Source organism: Giraffa tippelskirchi, chromosome 4 (genome assembly GCF_054371585.1).
Source record: "Giraffa tippelskirchi isolate mGirTip1 chromosome 4, T2T-mGirTip1v1.2.pri, whole genome shotgun sequence".
Classification (NCBI taxonomy): domain Eukaryota; kingdom Metazoa; phylum Chordata; class Mammalia; order Artiodactyla; family Giraffidae; genus Giraffa; species Giraffa tippelskirchi.
The window spans coordinates 82,325,388-82,349,304 of record NC_137278.1 but is presented as its reverse complement, the minus strand read 5'-3'; the positions used below and the strand labels follow the sequence as shown (position 1 = coordinate 82,349,304).

The 23,917-nt window shown below is 40.6% G+C and overlaps 2 protein-coding genes across 5 annotated transcripts in view; one reads left to right on the top strand and one right to left on the bottom strand.

The window, feature by feature from the left end:
* The window catches only part of HEATR5B (HEAT repeat containing 5B), a 98,132-nt gene extending 88,366 nt beyond the window's left edge, over positions 1-9,766 (bottom strand). Inside the window, exons 1-4 of the mRNA XM_081596196.1 lie at positions 9,694-9,766; positions 8,710-8,857; positions 4,954-5,165; positions 824-932 (exon numbers count right to left, since the gene is read on the bottom strand). Of these exons, the coding sequence (XP_081452322.1) occupies positions 824-932; positions 4,954-5,165; positions 8,710-8,835 (447 nt within the window). The 5' untranslated portion in view covers positions 8,836-8,857; positions 9,694-9,766. The remainder of the gene's footprint in view (positions 1-823; positions 933-4,953; positions 5,166-8,709; positions 8,858-9,693) is intronic.
* Positions 9,767-9,835: 69 nt separating this feature from the next.
* On the top strand, positions 9,836-23,801 carry GPATCH11 (G-patch domain containing 11). 4 transcript variants are annotated; one of them, XM_081596222.1, is made up of 10 exons: positions 9,836-9,995; positions 11,438-11,554; positions 15,515-15,586; positions 16,128-16,354; positions 17,505-17,546; positions 18,306-18,426; positions 18,549-18,639; positions 19,940-20,056; positions 22,847-22,928; positions 23,634-23,801. In XM_081596222.1, the coding sequence occupies exons 3-10, from the start codon at positions 15,528-15,530 to the stop codon at positions 23,687-23,689; spliced, it is 795 nt and encodes a 264-aa protein (XP_081452348.1). In that variant the 5' UTR covers positions 9,836-9,995; positions 11,438-11,554; positions 15,515-15,527; the 3' UTR covers positions 23,690-23,801. The 4 variants fall into 4 exon arrangements, with proteins under 4 accessions (XP_081452348.1, XP_081452349.1, XP_081452347.1 ...); XM_081596223.1 differs by lacking the exon at positions 11,438-11,554 and having other exon boundaries at positions 16,128-16,351; XM_081596221.1 differs by lacking the exon at positions 11,438-11,554.
* The last annotated feature ends 116 nt before the right edge of the window (positions 23,802-23,917 follow it).

Below are 23,917 nucleotides of genomic sequence, written 5' to 3'. Positions count from 1 at the left end.
ATGGTTGGATGGCATCACCGACGCAATGGACATGAGTTTGAGTAAACTCCAGGAGTTTGTGATGCACAGGGTAGCCTGGCATGCTGCAGTCCATGGGGTTGCAAAGAGTCAGACATGACTGAGTGACTGAACTGAGGCTGAGAGAGAAACGAAATCAAGCAAAGATGAAGTCATACTAGATCAGGGTGAACCCTAATTCGATGACTGGTACCCTTATACTATGAGAATTTGGACACAGAACCAGATGCATAGGTAGAACACCGTACGACAGCAGAGATAGAGACACGAGAGATGTATCTGCAAACCCAGGAATACCACCAAATGCCAAGGACTGCCGGTAACAATGAGAAGCTAAGAAGGCAAGGAAGGATTATTCCCAAGTCATCAGAGGAAAAATGGCCCTGCTCATACCTTGATTTCAGACTTAAACTTCCAGAATTGGGACACAATAAATTTCTGTTGTTTTAAGCCATCCATTCTGTGGTAATTTATTAAGGTAGCCCTAGAAAACTACTACATTAGCTATGGTACAAAAAAATAATATGAAAAAAAATAAATAAATAATATGGCACTACAAAAATATCCCTGGGGTTAATGTAAACTTCTTCTTTGTTAAGGAAAAGCATTATTTCCTTTCTTCTTGACATATGAGGAACTGTGCATTAAAACAAGGGGCAAGTAATATTTTTTACAAGTAATAATTTTAAATTACCCTCTTGCTAAGCCATATGAGTAATGCACTTAACAGAAAAAAGACAAACATAGTTTTAACTAACACCTAACTCCCACCACAAGCAAAACATTTAATACTTGTAAAACTTACCTCTGCACTCTTCAGAGATTTCAAAAGATTATTCACTGTTTCTGGAAATGCACTGCCTAACATTCTCCCCATTTTTTCGTAAAATGCTCCAACACAAGCCACTGCAGCCCTGTAAGAAGTGACATTTTCATCAGTCACTGTTCAGATTAATAATTTTGTCATTTTTTTTTATTTTCAGAAATCAATTTGTATTTGTGCAGGACATTTTTGTCCACAAATTTTAAACTTTCAATAACATGTTGATTACTGACTAGCATAAAAAAAATCTATAAATAATAAATGCTGAAGAGGGTGTAGGGAAAAGGGAACCTTCCTAAACTGTTGGTGGGAATGTAAACTGGTATAGCCATTATAAAAAACAGTATTGATATGGAGGTTCCTCAAAAGACTGAAAATATGGCCACCACATGATTCAGCAATCTCATTTCTGGGCATAAATCCCCAAAAAACAAAAACTCTTTAATTCAAAAATACACACGCACCCCAGTGTTCATAGCAGCACTATTTACAATAGCCAAGACATGAAAACAACCCAAATGCCCATCAACAGATGGCACAGATGGCAACAGAACAGATGGTAGCTTAAGAAGATGTGGTGTGTGTATATATATATATATATATATATATACACACACAATTGAATATTACTTAGCCATAAAAATGAATGAAATACTGCCATTTACAGCAACATGGATGGACCCAGAAAATATCATACCAAGTGAAATAAGCCAGTTTGAGAAAAACAAATATTATTTGATATCACTTATCATGGGATCTAAAAGATAATACAAATGAATCTATCTACAAAACAGAAAGAGACTCAGAGACATAGGAAACAAACTTATAGTTACCGAAGGGGACGAGGAGGGCAGGGATAAATCAGGAGTATGGGATTAGCAGACACAAACTACTATACGTAAAATAGATAAGCAATAAGGATTTACTGTTCAACAAAGGGAACTATATTCAATACCTTATAATAACCTATAATGGAAGATAATCTGAAAAAAAATATATATATATAAAAAACTGAATCACCTTGCTGTATACCTGAAACTAACACAATATTGTAAACCAAGTATATTTCAATTAAAAATTTTTTAGAAAAAAATGCCTTGTTTATTCTTTATAATTGTTAACAAATACTATGGTTAATCAAACTGTATTCCTGTCAGAAAAGTAAGAGAATAAACATATATTCATATAATAAATCATACCTGTCCTTTGGAAAGAAACCCAAGCTTTCCTTTTGTTGTTGTTATTTAGTTGCTAAGTCCTGTCTGACTCTTTTGCAACCCCATGGACTGTAGCCTGCCAGGCTCCTCTGTCCAAGGGATTTCCCAGGCAAGAATACTGCAGTAGGTTGCCATATCCTTCTCCAGGGGATCTTCCCAACCCAAGGATCAAACCTGCGTCTCCTGCATTGCAGGCGAATCTGCAGGTATCCTTTGGAGTCTGGCAAATCTGTGTCTAAATCCTAGGACCTGCCACACAAAAGCTATGTGTCCTGAACAAGTTACTCTGAGGCTGAGAGTGATTAAATAAATTTAGTTTACTATCCTAAAAGCAACAAACAGTAGAATCAGAGACTTGATCTTCACCTCTTTGACTCCAAATTCCACGGTTTTTTTAATACTCTGTAATGGAAACCCACTCCAGTATTCTTGCCTGTAAAATCCCATGGACAGAGGAGCCTGGTAGGCTACAGTCCATGGGGTCACAAAGAGTCGGACAAGACTGAGCGACTTCACTCACTCATAGGCTGAAAACAAAGCTAAAAATGTCTGAGGTCATTTGCCAGAATATATTATGGAATTCCCAAATATAACCCATGAATCCACTGGTAATACATATGAGTTATAAGTAATACACAATAAATTCTGCTTTATCAGAACTATAAAATCATGTGTGGATTTGCTAAGTAATGGAGAACTAAATCATAAAACTATGAACATACCTCCAAACTCCAGAATAAACTGCAAAGCACTTTTAAGATCCATATGCATCCCCCAAAACACAAAATTTAATCACAGCATACCTATGTAGTTGAAAACAGACCTAAACACCAGTGTCCAAGTTCAGAATAGTTTCCCCATTTCCTCTGTAAGCTGTTATACTGGTCCTGGCTCCTTGAATGTTGGTGTTGTGAAGATGTATCCTTGGCACCTTCCCCTCTCAAAACAGTAATACACTCTTCCTAGGTAACTTTATCCAGATCGCAGGGTTCAGCCTACTCCCAAATCTCCATTCTCTCTCTACTCACCAAAACAACATTCTCTGCTCAGGTCTCTGAAATCCAGACCAGGATTTCCAACTGCCTACTACACATTGTCACGTGGACTCAAACTCAGCACATCCAGAACTGGACTAATCATCTCCTGAACTTATCCCCTCAACTATTCTGTACTGGAAATAAGGTATAAATAAGCCAGCTCTGTTTCCAGTTATAAGTTTCCTTTGTCCAGAAAACAGGTTAGGACACAGTCTGCAGGCCAAATCTGGCCCATCATCCAGCCTGCCACCTGTCGCTATAAATAGTTTTATTGGTATACAGCTGTACTCATTTATTTACATACTGTCTATGGCAGAGTTGAGTAGCTGCAACAGAGATATTCAACATATCCAAACCTATTTACTACCTGGCCTTTTCCATACTTGCTGGTCCCTAACCCATCACATCCATCTTCCCCTTTTCCCATCTTAACCCCTTACTTGACTCATTTCCATATGGCCTTCCTTGATGGTTCTTCTTTGGATGATGCTTTTTTGAGAAGCCTTCACTGACACTGCTCTTCCCTCACACCACAGCTAAGTTTATTCAGGTGTTATTTTCCCTCCCACAACACTCCTCACTGTACTATAACTGCTGATCTTCTTAATGGACTCTTTCACGAGGTACATCCCTAAGGCCATTATCCTCAAGACTTCCTCTGAAAATATCTGCCCTAGATCCAAACCACAAGTATGTTCTTGGAATTGGGTTAAGTCCTTAACTTAGGAGTCAGTAAAGTGAAAGTGAAAGTTGCTCACAGACTGCAGCCTGCCAGGCTCCTCTGTCCATGGCATTCTCCAGGCAAGAATACTGGAGTGGGTAGCCAGCCATTCCCTTCTCCAGGGGATCTTCCTGACCCAGGGATTGAACCCAGGTCTCCCGCGTTGCAGGTGGATTCTTTACTTTCTGAGCCATGAGGGAAGCCCAAGAATACTGGAGTGGATAGTCTATCTCTTCTCCAGTGGATCTTCCCAACCCAGGAACTGAACCAGGGTCTCCTGCATTCCCTAGTGGCTCAGTTGGTAAAGAATCTGCCTGTAATGTAGGAGACCCAAGTTCAATCCCTGGGTCAGGACGATCCCTTGGAGAAGCAAATGGCAACCCACTCCAGTACTCTTGCCTGGAGAATTCCATGGACAGAGGAGCAGGACAGGCTGCAGTCCATGGAAATGCAAAAAGTCGGACACGATTTTGCAACTAACTTTCACTTTTTCACTCCTGCATTGCAGGTGTATTCTTTACCAGCTGAGCTCCCAGGGAAGCGGCCTATGTCTCAGGTATTCAACTCTGCCATTTTGGCATGAAAGCAGCTACTAAATGAAGGAGCATGTCCGTATTCTAACAAAACTTTATTTACAAAATAGGTGGCAAGCTGGATTTGACCTAGGGGCTATAGTTTGCCTGTTCCTGCATCAATCTCACCACCTAGAAAATCTTTTCTTTCCATCTCAGCCAAGAATATTATCTCCTTCAAAATTACCAGAAACCCCTGTGCAAATTGATGACATCAAACCAATTCTCTGTAGTTTGCTACAGGTCCCAGGGACAATGGAGCATATGCTGAAATAGAACTCGTTCCCCAGACCTACTTAGAGCTTTTACTGTCAACAGCATGCCTCAGGCTCCATCTACCTGGGAATCTTTATGATCAACAGCCCTTTATTAAGATAATGTGTAAGTATTAGTTGCTCAGTCATGTCTGACTCTTTTGAAACACCATGGACCGTAGTCTACCAGGTTCCTCTGTCCTTAGAATTCTCCAGGCAACAATACTGGAGTGAGCTGCCATTCCCTTACTGAGATAAATTACTCTGAAAAAAAACAAGTTTCAAGGGTTAATTTCAAAGTAAGTACTTACAGTTTTGTTGGTAAGTAGGCTGCAGTGTCATCTTTATTTCTGATAATGTCATTACATTTATCAAGTGTTTGAAAAACAGTGAAAGTATCCCCAATGCTATAAAGGGCCGCAAGGTTTTTAGCTAACAATTTTCGTGTAGGTGGTCCAGGTGAACTACTTATTAATCCAGTTAATTGTTCAACAAGTTTTTTCTGTTTTTCCTTTACATCAGTCTGTTATAAAAAATAAAAAAAGAACATCAGTTTTTTTCTTATACATAATTTTGTTATCTTTTAGTCAACAAAAGGTTGTTCTGTTTAAATTTAAAGGAGATTAAATATTCTCCTTCATTCTTCTCCAATTCCACAAAGTTAGCTATCAGTAAAAGTGACCACTCTATATCCAAAAGTTTCCACACTGGCTTACTAAAAAATAAAACAATCAAAGGATGTAAAATATTGAGTGTATGGACAATAATGTCTTAGAACTCAGCTAGGGTCCCCTGTAAAAGCAAAGTCAGTAGCTCACAAAGCTACAGCTCACTGCTGCTGCTGCTAAGTCGCTTCAGTCGTGTCCGACTCTGTGCGACCCCGTCTGGCAGTCCACCAGGCTCCCCTGTCCCTGGGATTCTCCAGGCAAGAACTCTGGAGTGGGCTGCCATTTCCTTCTCCAAAGCATGAAAGTGAAAAGTGAAAGTGAAGTCGCTCAGTCGTGTCCGACTCAGCGATCCCATGGACTGAAGGCTGCCAGGCTCCTCCATCCATGGGATTTTCAAGCTCACTAAAGGAAACCAAAAGAAACTCTGAAGAGCCCTAGGCAACAGAAAAAATATTCAAATTTACTCTGAGAATTCATCTATTCATTAAAGGAATACTTATTGTGCAGGTACATGCCATGCACTATTCTAGGCACTGGGAAGCAAGAGTGACCACAACAGATAAGGCCTCTGCAGTCAAGTTTACATTCTAGTGGGGAGAAAGAGTGTTTACAAATAAACATGAACAGCGTAAGTTCTTACTGTTTTATAGAGACTAGTAAGAAAAAGGCAACCTGAAGAGAAATCAAGATGCGAGTTATGCAGATATCTGGGAGAAGAACATTCCTGGCAGGGAACAAGTGCAAAGGCCTTGCTCAGCATGCTTGAGGATAGAGAAGTCAGTGTGGCTGGAGCAGAAGAAGACAGAGGAAGCAGCAGGGGATGAAGTCAGAATGGGAGAAGGGACCAGGTCATGCAGTGCCTCAGACACCACTGTAAGAACTCTGTATTTTATTCTGAGAGTTTGAAGCAGAGGAGGGACATGATTAAATGTTCTAACAGGCTCATTCTGACTACTGAGCTAAGGATATTCTACAAACGTACACGGTTAGAGGCATGGTGAGCACTTAAGAAGTTGTGGCAAAAATTTGATGAGAAATGAGGACAGTAACAATGGAAATAATAATAATTGAATTCTGGACATATATAGGGGATAGAACCAATATGAATTGCTAAGAAACATGATGTGAAGTTTGAGAAAAAGAGGGAAGTGAAGAATGACTCTAAGGTTTATGATTTGAGCAACCAGAAGGATGAAATGGTCATTTCCTGACAGAAAGTACCGGGGAAAGGACAGGTTTAGGAGGGTTAAATCAAGAATTTGGTTTTAAATATGTTAACTTTGAGATGCCATTTAGATATCCAAGAGGTAGAGGTGGAGCAGATAGTTACATATCTGGGAATCATTACTATGTAGATGGTAGTAAAAGTCATGAGATTAGATGGTATCACTGAAGGAATAAGTAAGATGTATTTAAAAAAAAAAAAACTGTGCCCAGGACTGAGAAACAGCCAGCAAAAGAGGAGGAGTAACTAATGAAGTTGGACGAGAACTAAAAGCAAACAGTTTCTCAGGAACACGAATAGGAAAAGCTTCACACCAATGGTGCATCAACAGTATTGTTAACAATTTATTTTTTAATGTGAGTGAAGGGAGCACAGATGTTCATATTATTATGCTTCACAATTTGGATAACTTTTTAGATACTCCTTTTATTTTTCAATTTCACAACAAAATAAAAAATGTTTTAAGTATTTCAAGACAAAGGATCAGCTAGGTAAAAAGCTGCTGATGGGTCCATTAAGACAGAATACTGACCATTGGTTTGGGCAAAAGAAGATCTGTTTCAGTGAAATGGAGGCAACACACAACCAGATGGAGTGAGTTTAAGAGAAAACAGGAACTTTTAGTTGAAGACTGTAATGAATCCATGTGTTAATTCTGTCTCTATAGAAACTAAAGTATACTCCAGGGCAATCAAAGAAATAAGTAATTAAAAAGCACAAGTACACAAGGGCAAAGAAAACAAAGAATGAATTCAAAATATAGAAGCCAGCTATACTCAATAAGGAAAGCTATTTAAGTTGGATACCCAACTTCCAACACAGAACCCCCTAAAAGCTCATGTACGTTGTGGCTGTTGTTTTGAGGCATCAAAGTTCTAATGGCTGCTGCTGCTGCTGCTAAGTTGCTTCAGTCGTGTCCGACTCTGTGCGACCCCATAGATGGAAGCCCACCAGGCTCCCCTGTCCCTGGGACTCTCCAGGCAAGAACACTGGAGTGGGTTGTCATTTCCTTCTCCAATGCATGAAAGTGAAAAGTGAAAGTGAAGTCGCTCAGTCGTGTCCGACTCTTTAGCGACCCCATGGACTGCAGCCTACCAGGCTCCTCCGTCCATGGGATTTTCCAGGCAAGAGTACTGGAGTGGGGTGCCATTGCCTTCTCCGAATTCTAATGGAGGAGAGAGTAAAGTTGCACCTAGAAGTGAAGGGAATGATTAAGAGTCTATTTAAGAAGCTGTAAAACTCTCATATCTCTCTCCTTCATTCTGGACTTGGCAAGATCAGGAACAATTGTGGGCTGGGAAAACTACACTGACAACAGGGGGACTAAGTAAAAGTTAACATACTGAATGTTGAAGTCCCCAGTTTTCTCCACCAAATCCTAGAATCTAGGCAGCTAGTCATATACCTTAGGACACTTTAAAGTAAAAAAGGCTCTTGTGGGGAATGACTAGCCAAGAGAAACCTATAAAGAATTCCTCAAAGAATTGGGCCAGTATAACAAAGCACAGTTAACAAACATCACTCTGCCCAGCAAACTTTTATTACTCCCTCTTAAATTTTATTTTTAAAATGTATTTATTTTTTAATTGAAGGATAATTGCTTTACAGAATTTTGTTGTTTTCTGTCAAACCTCAACATGAATCAGCTATAGGTATACATGTATCCCCTTCCCTCTTAAATTTGAGCAGACGGTAAAAGATCATCAGATGTTTGATTTTCTAATTTTAAATACAGCATCTAACTTTAAAAATGGTAAGTAAAACACACAAATATTGAAAAGTAATTTGGATGAAAAGACTGTGAAGGAAAGCCAAAAAAAAAGGCTAACTCTTCAGAGAGACAAGTGAAGATGCTGAAACTGCTACACAGCACTAAGGGACCATTTGATGTTGGAGATAATGAATTTAAGGTGATAGCAGTCACATAATCTTATTTTTCTCCACTCAAATTTAGATGTCCAGGAAGAAATATGAAGCCTCCATCCAAGCAATAAGCTGGATTTAAATGAGGTTTCAGTTTTGCCACAGAATAGAAAAAGGACAGACAAGAAATTTTTACTACAGTGTAATATTCTCAAGTGACCCAGAACCTCCAAAACATAATGTGCTTTCTTACAAATCATGTACACATAATATTCTTTACATACTCAACTAGATAAAAAGCAATACAATACCTTGTTGGCAGCAACCAAGACTTTATCAAGAAATCGCAACCACTCAAAGATAAAAACTGGTCTCTTTGCTTCAGTGATTTGAGCCAAAGCTTCTTCATTGAGCAATAAGCTGTGGGCTAACTCCATGACTGAAGTTTTAAATTCACACCTTAAATAAACAATTTTAAAATTCTTGTAAGGACTTGTTCATGTTAAAAGTCAAGCTTCATGAATATAATCACTAAGAAAAGAATACAAGACTTTACTCCTCATCTCACTTGGAGGACACGTACATAACTTCTTTGAGGCAAAACCTAAGAAACTGATTTTAAAGGATAAGGGTGCAAACAAAAACAAATGAAAGACATGCTTGTTGAGGAAGAATGGATAATGGGGTCAAAGGAAAATTAAACAGTGCAAAAAAGGCATGGTTGCAGAAGAAAAACACATGTCCTTTACCCATTTCATAAACGGAAAACCGAAACACCAATATCAAACACCAGCAGAGCATGACAACCCACCCTCCCTTTTTCTCTCCTCCTGCTCGATGCACAGCACCCTCCCCCTGCTGCACCTGCCCCAGGAGGACTTCAAGGCGTCCCAGCAGGAAGATGCCACCCTGGAAGTCTCTGAGAGTCTTCCTCAGGAGGATGAGGTGGCGACGGGAAACCAGATTCCCGCGGCCGAAGCTTCGGCTGCAACGCCGGGGGGGGGGGGGGGGGCAGGAACGCAGCTGGCAGAGGCCGCGCGCGCAGCTGGTCCCGGTAAACTCGGCTACCATGAGAACCGAAGCGCCGCGCCGGGCCTGGGGGAAATGCAGGAGGCGCCGCAGGCCTGGGCGCCGGTCACCCGGGCTGTCAACCCCAGGAGTCGGCGGCTGAAAAGTGAAAGTGTTCATTACGAACTGGAATTCCGTCCCCAGCCCTCTGACAACGTGGTAGGGGGGCCTCGGGGGAAGGGGATGTGTCAACGCGCAGGCTCTAGCTGCAGACTCGGCGGCCTCACCTCCTATTTCGGGCAGGGGCGGATCAGCAGAGCTCCAGGGCCTGAAGCAGCCGCCAAGGGACCCGGATGCCCCGCCTCCCACACTCCAGCCGACAGGAAGCGCAGGGAGAGGGCGTGCGCGGAAGGCTGACCCTGCGCAAGCGCACTTAACCGCGTCCGCCAAGCCCCGCCTGCCGCGGGTTTCCAATTGATCCTGTTTTCGGAAACTCTGGAGCGAGCCGAGGCCCGGAGGTTCTTAGGCTGTTGTGTGTCTGCGCTGCAAACGCTCTCTAGAGCTGGCCCGGGGCGAGTAGAGCTTCCAGGTAAGGGGCTGTGGGCGCCTGTCGAATGATAAAAGGTGGTGATCTCTACACGGGCTGTAACTAGCCATCACATCATCTCCTATGTTCCCACCCGTGAGTAGTCAAGTCTGTGGGACGATTGCAGCTAGGAGGGACGCCAGGAGGGAAGGGATCGGCAGTCCCTGAAGGGAGTGTTTGGGACTGAGGCGTTTCTTGTCATCTTTCTGCTGTGCATCCAGCTACTTAGTCCATCTCTCCACTTGGATGTGTAATGAGGCTCTCAGTACATTCGAAGCATCACTTTTTTTAAAAAGTATGTTTGAATTACAATGTGTTAATTACTGCTGTACGGCAAATTGGCTCATTTATACATACATATATATATTTCCATATTCTTTTCCATTATGCTTATCACAAAATATTGACTATAATTCCCTGTGCTATACAGTAGGATGTGTTGTTTATACATTCTCTTTGAATCTACTACTCCCAAACTACCAATCCATCCGTCTTCCTACCTCCTCCCTTTGGCAATCACTAGTCTATTCTCTATGTCCCTGATTCTGTCTCTGTTTCATAAATAGGTTCACTTGTGTCATATTTTAGGATCCACATATATCATATGGTATTTCTCTTTTTCTGACTTGCTTCACTTAGTGTGATTATTTCTAGTTGCATCCATGTTGCTGCAAATGGCATTGTTTTGTTCTTTATCCATTTCTTTATCCATTCATCTGTCAGCGGACATTTAGGTTATGTCCATGTCTTGGCTATTGTGAAGAGTGCTGCTATGAACACAGGGGTGAAGCAGCACTCTTGTTGACACCTCCCGCCTGCTCTCTGCCAGAAAACAAAGAAAAACAAAACCTGATACAGCAATCTGACCATTTGCAAGAACTGATAACTCCATTCTTCCAGTTATTCAAACCAAAAGCCTTAGGGTCACCCTTGGCATCAATCTTTCACATGCCACCTCCAATCCCATTATCCCTATCTTCAGAATATACCCAGAATCCAACGATTTCTCATCACTTCCATTGCTGTCTAGCCACTGTCATTCTGCCTGGATTATCACCTTGTGAAGTTTATCCTTATGCTTCATGGGAATAGATGATGGTGGGAAATATATTGTACCCATAAAAAGGGGGCTTAAATGACCTGTAACCCCTATTCTTGTCTGCATAGCCCTTTAGAGCTAAATAGGTCCCTTAAAAATAATCTAGTCCTATTTGCAGTAGAAACAGCTCTGAGACATGGTTTTTTTGTGTGTTTGTGTGATATTAAGCAAATCATTTACCTATACTGAGTCTTAATTAAAGCAGGACTAACTGTACCTGGCAGGCTACAGTTCATGGGGTCACAGAGAGTCGGACATGACTGAGTGACTAAGCACAGCACAATTGTACCTATCTTACAGAGCTGTTAATAGTAATTAATATTTATTTTTATTTATTTATTTGTAGGGCTGCACTACCTAGTTGTAGCATGGGGGATCTAGTTCCCTGACAAGGATTTAACCCATACCCCTGCATTGGGAGCACAGAGTCTTAGCCACTGGACCACCAGGGAAGTCGTTAATGGTAATTATATAGGATAAAAATGTTTGCTATATTAGGTAGGTGTTTTATTGACTATGCCAAAGCCTTTGACTGTGTGGGTCACAACAAACTGTGGAAAATTCTTCAAGAGATGGGAATACCAGACCATCTGACCTGCCTCCTGAGAAATGTGTATACCGGTCAAGAAGCAACAGTTAGAACTGGACATGGAACAACACACTGGTTCCAAATCGGGAAAGGAATATGTCAAGGCTGTATGTTGTCACTCTGCTTATTTAACTTATAAGCAGAGTACATTGTGCGAAATGTCAGGCTAGATGAAGCACAAGCTGGAATCAAGATTACCAGGAGAAATATTAATAACCTCAGATACGCAGATTGGCCACCTGATGCAAACAGCTGACTCATTTGAAAAGTGGGATGCTGGGAAAGATTGAAGGCAGGAGGAGAAGGGGACGACAGGACGAGATGGTTGGATGGCATCACCGACTCAATGGGCGTGAGTGTGAGTAAACTCTGGGAGTTGGTGATGAACAGGGACACCTGGCATGCTGCAGTCCATGGGGTCGCAAAAAGTTGGACTTGACTGGTGACTGAACTGAATGCAGATGACACCACCCTTATGGCAGAAAGCGAAGAAAAGCTAAAGAGCCTCTTGATGAAAGTGAAAGAGGAGAATGAAAAAGTTGGTTTAAAACTCAACATTCAGAAAACTAAGATCATGACATCTGGTCCCATCACTTCATGGCAAATAGATGGGGAAACAATGGAAACAGTGAGAGGCTATGTTTTGGGGCTCCAAAAAAGACGCTTGCTCCTTGGAAGAAAAGCTATGACCAACCTAGGCAGCATATTAAAAAGCAGAGACATTACTTTACCAACAAAGGTCCGTGTACTCAAAGCTATGGTTTTTCCAGAATCACGATGCAATGGACATGAGTTTGAGTAAACTCTGGGTGTTGGTGATGGACAGGGAAGCTGGGCATGCTGCAGTCCATGGGGTCGCAAAGAGTTGGACACAACTGAGCGACTGAACTGAACTGAAATCATTATGTGTAAAAATACTATTATTATCAATGAAGAATCTGAGCTTTAGAGACACTGGGTGAATTACCACAAATGCTGTATATAATATATAAAGACAACCATCCACAGCCTAGCTTCACATACTTCCAGTTCAGAAATCCCAACAAAGAGAACTTTCCTGCCACAATCCATGTTTAAGTATCATTAAGGAAAGAGAGTGAAAAAGCTAGTTTAAACCTATATTCAAAAAACTAAGATCATGACATCTAGTCCCATCACTTCACAGCAAATAGATGTGGAAACAATGGAAACAGTGACAGATTTCATTTTCTTGGGCTCTAAAATCACTGTAGACAGTGACTGCAGCCTGAAATTAAAAGATGCTTGCTCCTTAGAAGCTATGACAAATCTAGACAGTGTATTGAAAAGCAGAGACACACTTTGCTGACTAAGGTCCGTGTAGTCAAAGCTATGGTTTTTCCAGTAGTCATGTATGAATGTGAGAGTTGGACCATGAAGAAGGCTGAGCGCCAAAGAATTGATGCTTTCGAACTGTTATGCTGAAGAAGACCCTTGAGGATCACTTGGACTGCAAGGAGATCAAACCAGTCAATCCTAAAGGAAATCAACCCTAAATATTCATTAGAAGGAATGATGCTGAAGCTGAAGCTCCAATACTGTGGCCACCTGATGCGCAGAGCCGACTCACTAAAAAAGACCCTGTTTCTGGGAAAGATTAAGGTCAAGAGAAGAAGAGGGAGACAGAGGATGGGACGGTTGGATGGCATCACTGACTCAATGGACATGAGTTTGAGCAAACTCCGGGAGATAGTGAAGGACAGGGAAGCCTGGTGTGCTGCAGTCCATGGGGTCTCAACGAGTCGGATACGACTGAGCGACTGAATAACAACAACAGGGAAAGAGATGCTTATTTGCCCTGTTTAGGTCATCCCCTCCCCTCTTACTAGGATAGGGTACTATAACTGGCCACCTTATGCTGCAGAGAGTACTAATTGCCACCCTCCAGTAGAACCACAAGGAAGGCAGAGGGCCGAGTTCCAAAAGGAGGGATGATGAACAGGCCAAAACAGCCTGTGTGCACTGCAGCAAGTGACTACCTTTTGCATCTAGCAACTGCACCAGAAGCATTGACAGCATCTGGGAGCCTGTTAGAAATGCAGAGCCTCAGACTCGAGCTCAGAATCAGACTCTGCATTTTGAGAAACGTGCTGCATGCTAAAAGTTGCTTCAGTCGTGTCTGACTCTTTGCAACCCCATGGACTGACTGTACCCCGCCAGGCTCTTCTCTCCATGGGGATTCTCCAGGCAAGAATACTGGAGTGGGTTGCCATGCCCTTCTCCAGGGGATCTTTCCAACCCGGAGACTGAACCCACGTCTCCCTGCGGCTCCTGCATTGCAGGCAGACTCTTTACCACTGAGCTACCAGGGAAGCCCTGAGAAAATCCTGGGGCAATTCATATACACAGGAAAATTTGAAGTACACTTTTCTGGATAATTATTTTATCCCTTTAAGGTCTAATTATTACATGATTTTAACTATTTTGGCTAAAACTGTCCTCAAAAGTGTTTCCATATAAGTGAAGTGTTAACTGTATCTAGTTACCAATGAACTGTTTGAACATGAAGTCCTGTGGAGAGAGGCCTGGAGTGGTCAAGACAGGCCTTTGTAAAGGCGGGTAGCCTAGGCCTAGGAACTGTCCGCAGTGTGTTCAGAGGACAATGAGGCCACGTGGCATGAGTAATGAATCCTGAAAAAGGGTCAGAGGTCAGATTATGGGGGATCTCTCCTGCTACCCTGCGAAAGTGATGGTTCCTCCACTGCCCACAGGGGAAGGTTTGCTGAAGGATTTGAAACCAGCAAGTAACATGCCCTGACTTATGTTTTTTTTTTTAAAAACAAAACAAAACACTTTGGAGAGGTCATAGAGGACCTCTGTGGATTGGAAGAGGAGAGGCCAAAGGCAGCAAGACTAATTAGGAAGCAGTTGTGACAGTTCAGGTGAGAAAGATGTGCCTGAACTAAAGTAGTAGTCACAACTATAAGAAAAAAATGCCTATGAGGGATAATGAGGAAGAAGAGTAGACAGAGGTTTATAAGAGGTCAGGAAGGAGGAGATAGTGATGACATTAATTTGGAAATACAGAGATAAACGCAATCGGGGTGGGGGAGAGAATGAGTTGTTTGGATTGTTGAGTTTGAGGGCTCAACCCAGAAAGATGTCAAAAGAGCACTTGAATATGGAATAGGGTTCTAGAGAAAGGTCATAGCTGAGGATGCATGCAAGTTTATTTCCATTTTGGTAAACTGAAAATTAGTAGTTGTTACCATATGTAAAGGATTTCCCAGGTAGTGCTAGTGGTAAAGAACCCACCTGCCAATGCAGGGAACGTAAGAGACGCAGGTTCTATCCCTGGGTCGGGAAGATTCCCTGGAAGAGGGCATGGCAACCCACTCCAGTATTCTTGCCTGGAGAACCCCATGGACAGAGGAGCCTGGCAGGGTACAGTCCATAGGTTCACAAAGAGTCTGACACAACTGAAGTGACTTAGCATGCATGCATGCACACCATATGTGAAATAGATAGCTAGTAGGAAGCTGCTGTATCACACGGGGAGCTCAACACAGTGCTCTCTGACAACCTGGACGGATAGAGTGAGGGTAGGATGGGAGTGGGTTGGGAGGAAGGTTCAAGAAGGAGGGGACATATGTATACTTATGGCTGATTCATGTTGTCATATGGCAGAAACCAACACAACACTGTAAGGCACTTATCCTTCAATTAAATATAAATTTTAAAAATTGATGGTAGAAGAAGGTACAGTAATGTTTTCAAGATTGCACACATCTAGTAAGTGGTCGTGCTGGGGTTTGAAATAAAACCTTGAATCTGCATCTTAAAAAAAATTTGTTATTCGTCCTGTTTGCTTTGTAGATACTTTTGCCATATGAAGTTGAACATGGCAGAAGAGGAGGACTATATGTCTGATTCCTTCATTAATGTCCAGTAAGTAAATGTGCATACCCCATATAATGATATGTGAAAGACATTAAGGAATTATTTTTAAGCAGTGCCATTGATTTTAAAGGTGAGGTTGGAAATTTAGTCTTACTGCTTTATGAGAACATTTCCTACATATCTATGATACAAAGATACTTCTAATGCTAAGCATTTTACTTCGCACTCAATTCTTTTTCTTCCACACTAGCAAGGACATTTACTCTTTTCCTTTATTTCATCTTTTTCACCTCTTGTATCTACTTTTCAGAGTTACCTTTTATTATTGCCAACCTCCTAGAAAAATTAGTCTTACTATTTCTTATTTTTTCAACTCTACATTTTGTTTCTTACAATCTAATACCAGCCTTCATCATTTTTACCAGAACAGCCGTTCTCACAGGACATTGGTTATGTTCTAATAGTGGTGATAACAGAGATGCTCCTAAAGGTGGCACTGAAGTATTAAGTAGTGTCAAGTGAGTAAGTGGCAAAGTTATGAGAAACTTCCATGTACTGGTCTAAAATAACCTTTTCCCTCATTCTCCAGAGATGATATCAGACCAGGCTTGCCAATGCTGAGGCAAATCCGGGAAGCCCGTCGAAAAGAAGAAAAGCGACAGGAAGCGAATCTGAAAAATAGACAGAAGAGTATAAAAGAAGAAGAACAAGAGAGACGTGACATGGGGCTGAAGAACGCACTTGGCTGTGAAAACAAAGGGTTTGCTCTGCTTCAGAAGATGGGGTATAAAAGCGGTCAGGCCCTCGGCAAGAGCGGTGAGTCAGAGCCAGAAATGAACAGCTGTTCTTAATCACCAAATGTTAACTTATTGATGGGGACCAGTGATGAGTCTTTCCTCTCTGTCCATCTACACAGAAATTGAAGCAACTTAAGCTTCCTGTTCTCTTGTGTGCTGGCAAGTTTATGGGGAACTTCCATCTTCCCATATCTACTTCAGGCATATGCCATCCAGAGCTGCTTAGCAGCCCAGCTTGGCCCTGAAGGAGTGGAATGGATGAGGCTTGCCATGGAGGCAGCAGCTAAGAATGATGATATGAGAAGGGTTAAGAAGTGCAGTGGCCCGGGGCATTCTCTAGTAGTTCAGTGGCTGACACTCTGCTCCCGATGCACAGGGCCCAGCTTCGATCCCCAGTCAGGGAACTAGATCCCTGCATGCCGCAACTCAGATCTAGCACAGCCAAATAAATAAATAAATGTTTCTTTAAAAAAGAAAGGGGGGCCTCCCTAGTGGTCCAGTAGTTGGGACTTCACCTTCCAATGCAGAGGGGGCGAGTTCGATCCCTGTTCAGAAAGCTGAGATCCCACATGCTGAGTGGCAAAAAAACCAGAACAAAGACTTTAAAAAATGACCCACATCAAAAATATCTTAAAGAAAGCAAAGTCCAGTGGCCCAAAGGACAGGATAGCAACACTAGAGATGATGGCAGGACCCCGGCCTGCTTGCTCTGTACCTGTGGCAGCTGCCTGAGTGACCCCTCAGCTGGAGAAGCTCAGTTCTCACCTCTTTTTTAGGAATGAGATTAAGAGATAGAGGCCATACACGTAGTATCTTCTGTAAGCTGTTTTTCTCTTCTTCTCTCCTTTATTGTCATTGCTTTGACTTTCCTAGCAAGGCTTTGCTCTCTCTTAAGGCTGCCACCCTCTTGTATATATATCAATGTTTTCGTTTCTTAAATTCCTACGTTTAGGTGGCATTGGAGGCTGTGCATCAGCTTTATTGAGAACCAGGTATTTGAAGGCCAAGGGAAGTAGTTGATTATCGAGTATTGATGTTCAGTTTCAGTTTTCAGTATCACTGAAACGGGAAGGTATATGTATAGAACATTGTCAAGTTGCATACTGCATCTACCAGTAGTTTGAGGAAGAATTTCTTAAGTAACTTGTGTTTTGTTCTCTTTTTTTTAGGAGATGGTATTGTTGAACCAATTCCTCTCAATGTCAAAACAGGTGTGTAATTACTGTTGCAGCTGTTTGCTGGTAATAACAACGTATACTTAAATATAGCACATGTACTTGCTTAATAAGTAGTTTTTTATGGTGGTACTATTATGGTTCTTATCATGTAAAATGTTTCTTAGTTAAACTTCTAGACCTTTGAAACTAAAAATAAAAGTAAGTTTTAATGAGTATAAAATAAAATTTAAATCATAAAAGTAACAGGAAAATTGTTGTGACCATCAAAAATACAAAGCTATTTTTATCTGTTGAATGTCCTAAAAGTATCCTGATTTATCCACTAAATGTTTTTCTTAATAATTGGACAAATTAAAGAGAAAAAAATATATTTTTTATTTGTTCATCATATTTGTATAAAAGCATGACTGTTGATACTTATTTCCCAATTTGAAAAAAATGTGTATAGTGTTGACATCTTTTTAGATCAGACTGATAATCTTTGTGAAAATCAAATTGTGAATTTGGGTTAAAAAAAAAAACTCCAGTGTTTTCTCCTGTCCTTCTTATCAAATATTTTGAGTGATTGTACTGAAGTTAGAATTGCATTTAATTTGTAAGTATTTAGGTAATTCCCTGGCAGTCCAGTGGTTAGGACTCCATGCTTTCACTGCCAAGGACCTGGGTTAAATTCCTGGTTGGGAAACTAAGATCCTTCCAGCTGCAAGGCATGGCCAGAAAAAAAAATTTAAGTTGTCACATTTTGACATACAAAGTCAGTAAGTTTCTCATCAGTGTTTCCTGTTTGAGCAGGGAAAAGTGGCATTGGTCATGAGACATTATTAAAACGGAAAGCAGAGGAAAAATTGGAAAGCTACAGAAGAAAGATCCACATGAAAAGCCAAGCTGAAGAAAGAGCGGCAGAACAGTTTCGGTAATTGAGTTGTGTTTAGTTTCATCTTTCCTTTATTATGGTATGTTTCCTGGTATTTGGGCATTTAACATGGATAAAGAGAGCACAGACCTCTAGTGCCCTATTTTTTTTCTTTGAATTAGAATTCGACTTAAAACTAAGCAAGATGAAATGAAACTAGAAGGAGATCTTAGAAGAAGTCAGAGAGCCTGTCAACAATTGGATACTCAGAAGGTAAGCCTTTTACCTACTTTCAGTTTGGTAAAGTGTTTTGGCACCCACTATGATTTACCATGTTGTTGTTTTTTTTTTTTTTTGGCCTTGCCACACAGTATGTGTGATCAGGAATCAAACTTGTGCCCTCTGCATTGGAAGTGTGATGTCTTAACCACTGGACCACAAGTCCCATACTTTTATTTTTAAAGAGAGAGAGAACTCCAAGCTTAGTGTATCTGCCCGTTAAAACTTTCAGATGCATTGTTGATCTGTGATAACTGGTATGCACAATAATGACTTGTTCACTGCAGAAACATAGTCTGGATGATCTTTAAGGGTTAAGAACCATTTTTCACTTAACTGTTATCCAGTTATTTGAATATTGATTACTCAGAACTAGTACGTGTGGAAATTCTGTTCACCTGAATGTTTGGCTAATCAGAAGAGAGTATTTTCAGTCCATATTCAGTAACTTCCATGTCTATAACTAGTAAAATCATGTAGAATGCTATTTCAGATTTCAGTAGTTCTCAAAATTCAACTTTTGATTTGATTTTTCTTTAATTTTTTTATTTTTATGGTTCACCTACCAGCAAAATAAAGTGACTTCATTTAAAGTCTCAAAAATGTTTGTAAAATTTCCCTTATATGTAAATAGATCGTTGGAAGCAATCTCTCACTTTTCAGTATTTCCATAGCACGTTATTTTGAATATATGTCATGATACTTAAGATTTCTTAGCTTATATGTATCATTTTATATGCATTAAGCTACTTATCCCCATAGCTTCTTTTCCCTACTAGATTGTCAGCAGTTGGGAGGCAGTATTCCAACTGGGTTTTGCATCCCTATAGTTGCATAGTACAGGGCTTCCCAGGTGGCTCAGTGGTAAAGAATCCGCCAATGCAGGAGACACAAGAGACTCAGGTTTGATGCCTGGGTTAGGAAGATCTCCTGAAGAAGGAAATGGGAACCCACTGTAATATTCTAAGCTGGCAAATTCCACAGACAGTGGTAAAGAATCCGCCAATGCAGGAGACACAAGAGACTCAGGTTTGATGCCTGGGTTAGGAAGATCTCCTGAAGAAGGAAATGGGAACCCACTGTAGTATTCTAAGCTGGCAAATTCCACAGACAGAAGAGCCTGGGTTCAGAGTCAGGCACAACTGAGCGACTGAACTCACATGCACAGTTCCATGGTGTGGAACCTAAAGCAGTAAATATTTAGTTGAAAGAGTGAATTCCTGTTGACATGAACAAATGCATGATAATCTTTATGTTTAGCTTTGTTTAATTGGGAATAATTCTACATTTTCAGAATATTCAAGTTCCCAGGGAGGCATGGTACTGGTTGAGGCCTGAAGAGGAAACTGAAGAAGAGGCAGAGGAAGAAAAAGAACAAGATGAAGATGAATATAAGAGTGAAGATTTAAGTGTATGGTTTGTTTGGGTTTTTTTGGAGGGTAATTGCTTTACAATATTGTATTAGCCTCTGCCAGACACCAACATGAATCAGCCACATTAAATGTATGTTTTAGCACCAGTTCCTTAAGCTGGGTGTCTCAGCCTTGGCACAGTTAACATTTTGAACGGGGTAACTGTTTGTTGTGGCGCTGTTCTGTACACTGTAAGTTACCTCGGAGCATCTGTGGCTTCCATCCACCATCCACTGCACTTGCCCCTAGTGACAACCAAAAATGTCTCCAGTTCAATTCAGTCGCTTAGTCATGTCCGACTCTTTGTGACCCTGTGGACTGCAGTACACCAGGCTTCCCTGTCCATCACTAACTTTCAGAGCTTGCTTAAACTCATGTCCATTGAGTTGGTGATGCCATCCAACTATCTCATCTTCTGTCGTCCCCTTCTCTTTCTGCCTTCAGTCTTTCCCAGCATCAGGGTCTTTTCCAACGAGTCAGTTCTTCGCATCAGGTGGCCAGAGTATTGGAGTTTCAGCTTCAGCATCAGACCTTCCAATGAATATTCAGGACTGATTTCCTTTAGGATGGACTGGTTGGACCTCCTTGCAGTCCAAGGAACTCTCAAGAGTCTTCTCCAACACCACAGTTCAAAAGCACCAATTAATTCTTTGGCACTCAGCTTTCTTTATAATCCGACTCTCACATCCATACATGACTACTGGAAAAACCATTGCTTTGACTAGACGGACCTTAGTCGGCAAAGTAATGTCTCTGCTTTTTAATATGCTGCCTAGGTTGATCATAGCTTTTCTTCCAAGGAGCAAGAGTCTTTTAATTTCATGGCTGCAGTCACCATCTGCAGTGATTTTGGAGCCCCCCAAAATAAAGTCTCTCACTATTTGCATTGTTTCCCCGTCTATTTGCCATGAAATGATGGGACCAGATGCCATGATTTTAGTTTTCTGAATGTTGAGTTTTAAGCCAGCTTTTCCACTCTCCTCTTTCACTTTCATCAACAGGCTCTTTAGTTTTTCTTCGCTTTCTGCCATAAGGGTGGTGTCATCTGCATATCTGAGGTTATTGATATTTCTCCCGGCAATCTTGATTCCAGCTTGTGCTTTATCCAGCCTGGCATTTCGCGTGATGTACTCTGCTTACAAGTTAAATAAGCAGGGTGACAATATACAGCCTTGATGTACTCCTTTCCCAATTTGGAACCAGTCTGTTGTTCCATGTCCAGTTCTAATTCTTGTTTCTTGACCTGTATACAGATTTCTCAAGAGGCTGGTCAGGTGGTCTGGTATTCCCATCTCTTGAAGAATTTTCCACAGTTCGTTATGATCCACATAGTCAAAGGGTTTGGCGTAGTCAATAAAGCCGAATTAGATATTTTTCTGGAACTCTCTTGCTTTTTCAGTGATCCAGTGGATGTTGGCAATTTGATCCCCGGTTCCTCTGCCTTTTCTAAATCTGTCTTGAACATCTGGAAGTTCATGGTTCATGTACTGTTGAAGCCTGGCTTGGAGAATTTTGAGCATTACTTTGCTAGTGTGTGAGATGAGTGCAGTTGTGTGGTATTTTGAGCATTCTTTGGCATTGCCTTTCTTTGGGATTGGAATAAAAACTGGCCTTTTCCAGTCCTGTGGCCACTGCCAAGTTTTCCAAATTTGATGGCATATTGAGTGCAGCACTTTCACAGAATCATCTTTTAGGATTTGAAATAGCTCAACTGGAATTCCATCATCTCCACTAGCTTTGTTTGTAGTGATGCTTCCTAAGGCCCACTTGACTTCACATTCCAGGATGTCTGGCTCTAGGTGAGTGATCACATTGTGGTTATCTGGGTCATAAAGATCTTTTTTGTACAGTTCTTCTGTGTATTCTTGCCACATCTTCTTAATATCTTCTGCTTCTGTTAGGTCCATACCGTTTCTGTCCTTTATTGTGCCCATCTTTGCATGAAATGTTCCCTTGGTATCTCTAATTTTCTTGAAGAGATCTCTAGTCTTTCCCATTCTATTGCTTTCCTCTATTTCTTTGCATTGATCACTGAGAGACGCTTTCTTATGTCTCCAGACATTGCTAAATTTTCACCTGAGGGAAAAAAAATCACTCCTAGTTGAGAACTACTACATTATAGGTTTATTTTGTTAACCCCAAATCAAAACTTAATGTAAATGGCCCTTTTAGCTTCAGTTTACCCTTTTCACCTCAGTTTGGATGATGTGTTAGCTACAAATGTAAATTATGTTGATTTCTACCTTGTTTCCTATTGAACTTCTGGAAGTAATTCTGAGTACCTCCTCCCCCTAACTCACCCACAAACAAAACAAAGTCAAAAAACACAATTCAAAGTAAGTAGAGAGTTTTCAAGAAAAGAATACACATTTCTATGGTTACTGGTATAAAAGAGTGTGTAGGAAACAATCACAATTTGAAAAATCTATGTTCTACCTAACTGGGAAAGCATTGATGAGAACGCTACTGGCAGAGTGAGACAATTCCACCCAGATTCTTTGAAACTATTAATAGAAGGGGTTTTAAAGGATGCTGATTCTAATAGAGCCAGCCACAATCTATTGTTGAAATGTTAACAAGTGGTCTGTGTTGGGTCTGACAGACATGAAATAGGGCAGCTAGTAAACTGGGACATGTTCTAATATATTCCACCCTTGACACTTCTCCTAACTGACAGTGTAGCAGAAGATTTATGGCCTTGGGGTAGTTCAGCATAATCTAACAGACCTAAAAACAAAAATTCTGTTCAATGTGAACCATTAATGTGCTTGTATCCTACCTATATCTAGATACTGGAAAAATTACAAATACTGACTAGTTATTTAAGAGAAGAACATCTGTATTGTATTTGGTGTGGAACAGCCTATGAAGGTAAGAAGACACTTTGTACTTTTAAAAACTATTGGATACAAATGCTCTTTGATTTCAGCTTTGATTTTTTTTTTTTATGAAAGTCATATTTCCCATAGAAAATGGAAATTTTTTATTCATCCAAAGGGCAACGTTGGATGAATGCTTTAAAGAAATAGCGGGTAGAGAAATAATTGACGGTTAATTAAAGGTGCTTTTAACTTTTCAGAAACTGAATGTGCAGAAGGGAATTTTTCAGTCTTCTATTTCAAAAGAAAGAATTTTTTAATCAGTTGAGGATGATAAATTTTTTTCAAGCTTTATTTTTCCACGATTCTTCAGCTACCCGAAAGATATAGTAAATTTTTAGAACTAATTTTTTTGTAGTTAGGTAGAATATTGTCCGTGAACCATAAAAATCAGAATGTTGAAATCCACTCCATTTTCTTTTCATTGTCAAGAAAGAAATGGTTTAAAACATGTCAAATGTCTTAAAGACACAAGTGCTTTCTTTTCTAGCACTTGCCCAAGCCAGCTTTGTTAACTTGAACTTAAAGACTGTACTTGAGAGTGAAGAATTTGGGGTTATTGTATCTTTTTCTGGTTTGTTTAGCAGAGTAAGGAAGCAGACACAACTACAAAATACATGTTATGCTGAAACAATTTTCTAAAATAGTTCACTGTGCAATTTGTATTAATTGTTTCTTTTCCTCACATAAATTACAGATAAAGAAGACCTGTCTTCAAATTGTCCGGGACCAACTTCTGCAGATCATGACTAAGATTATTCTCAATAAAGTGGAAGCCTGGCAAATGTTATTGTTTCCTAAAGACAGATAGTTGAGCAGTTAAGAATTCCCAAATTTTTGATGCCAGTAAAGAAAGGGGACTTCATATCTTTTGTTCTTTTTGTACATTAGAAGTACTTTGTACTTTAGAATATAATTCTTTACTAACTTCAACATATAATGGAAAGCCATTTCAGAACACAAGTATTATAGACACCAGCA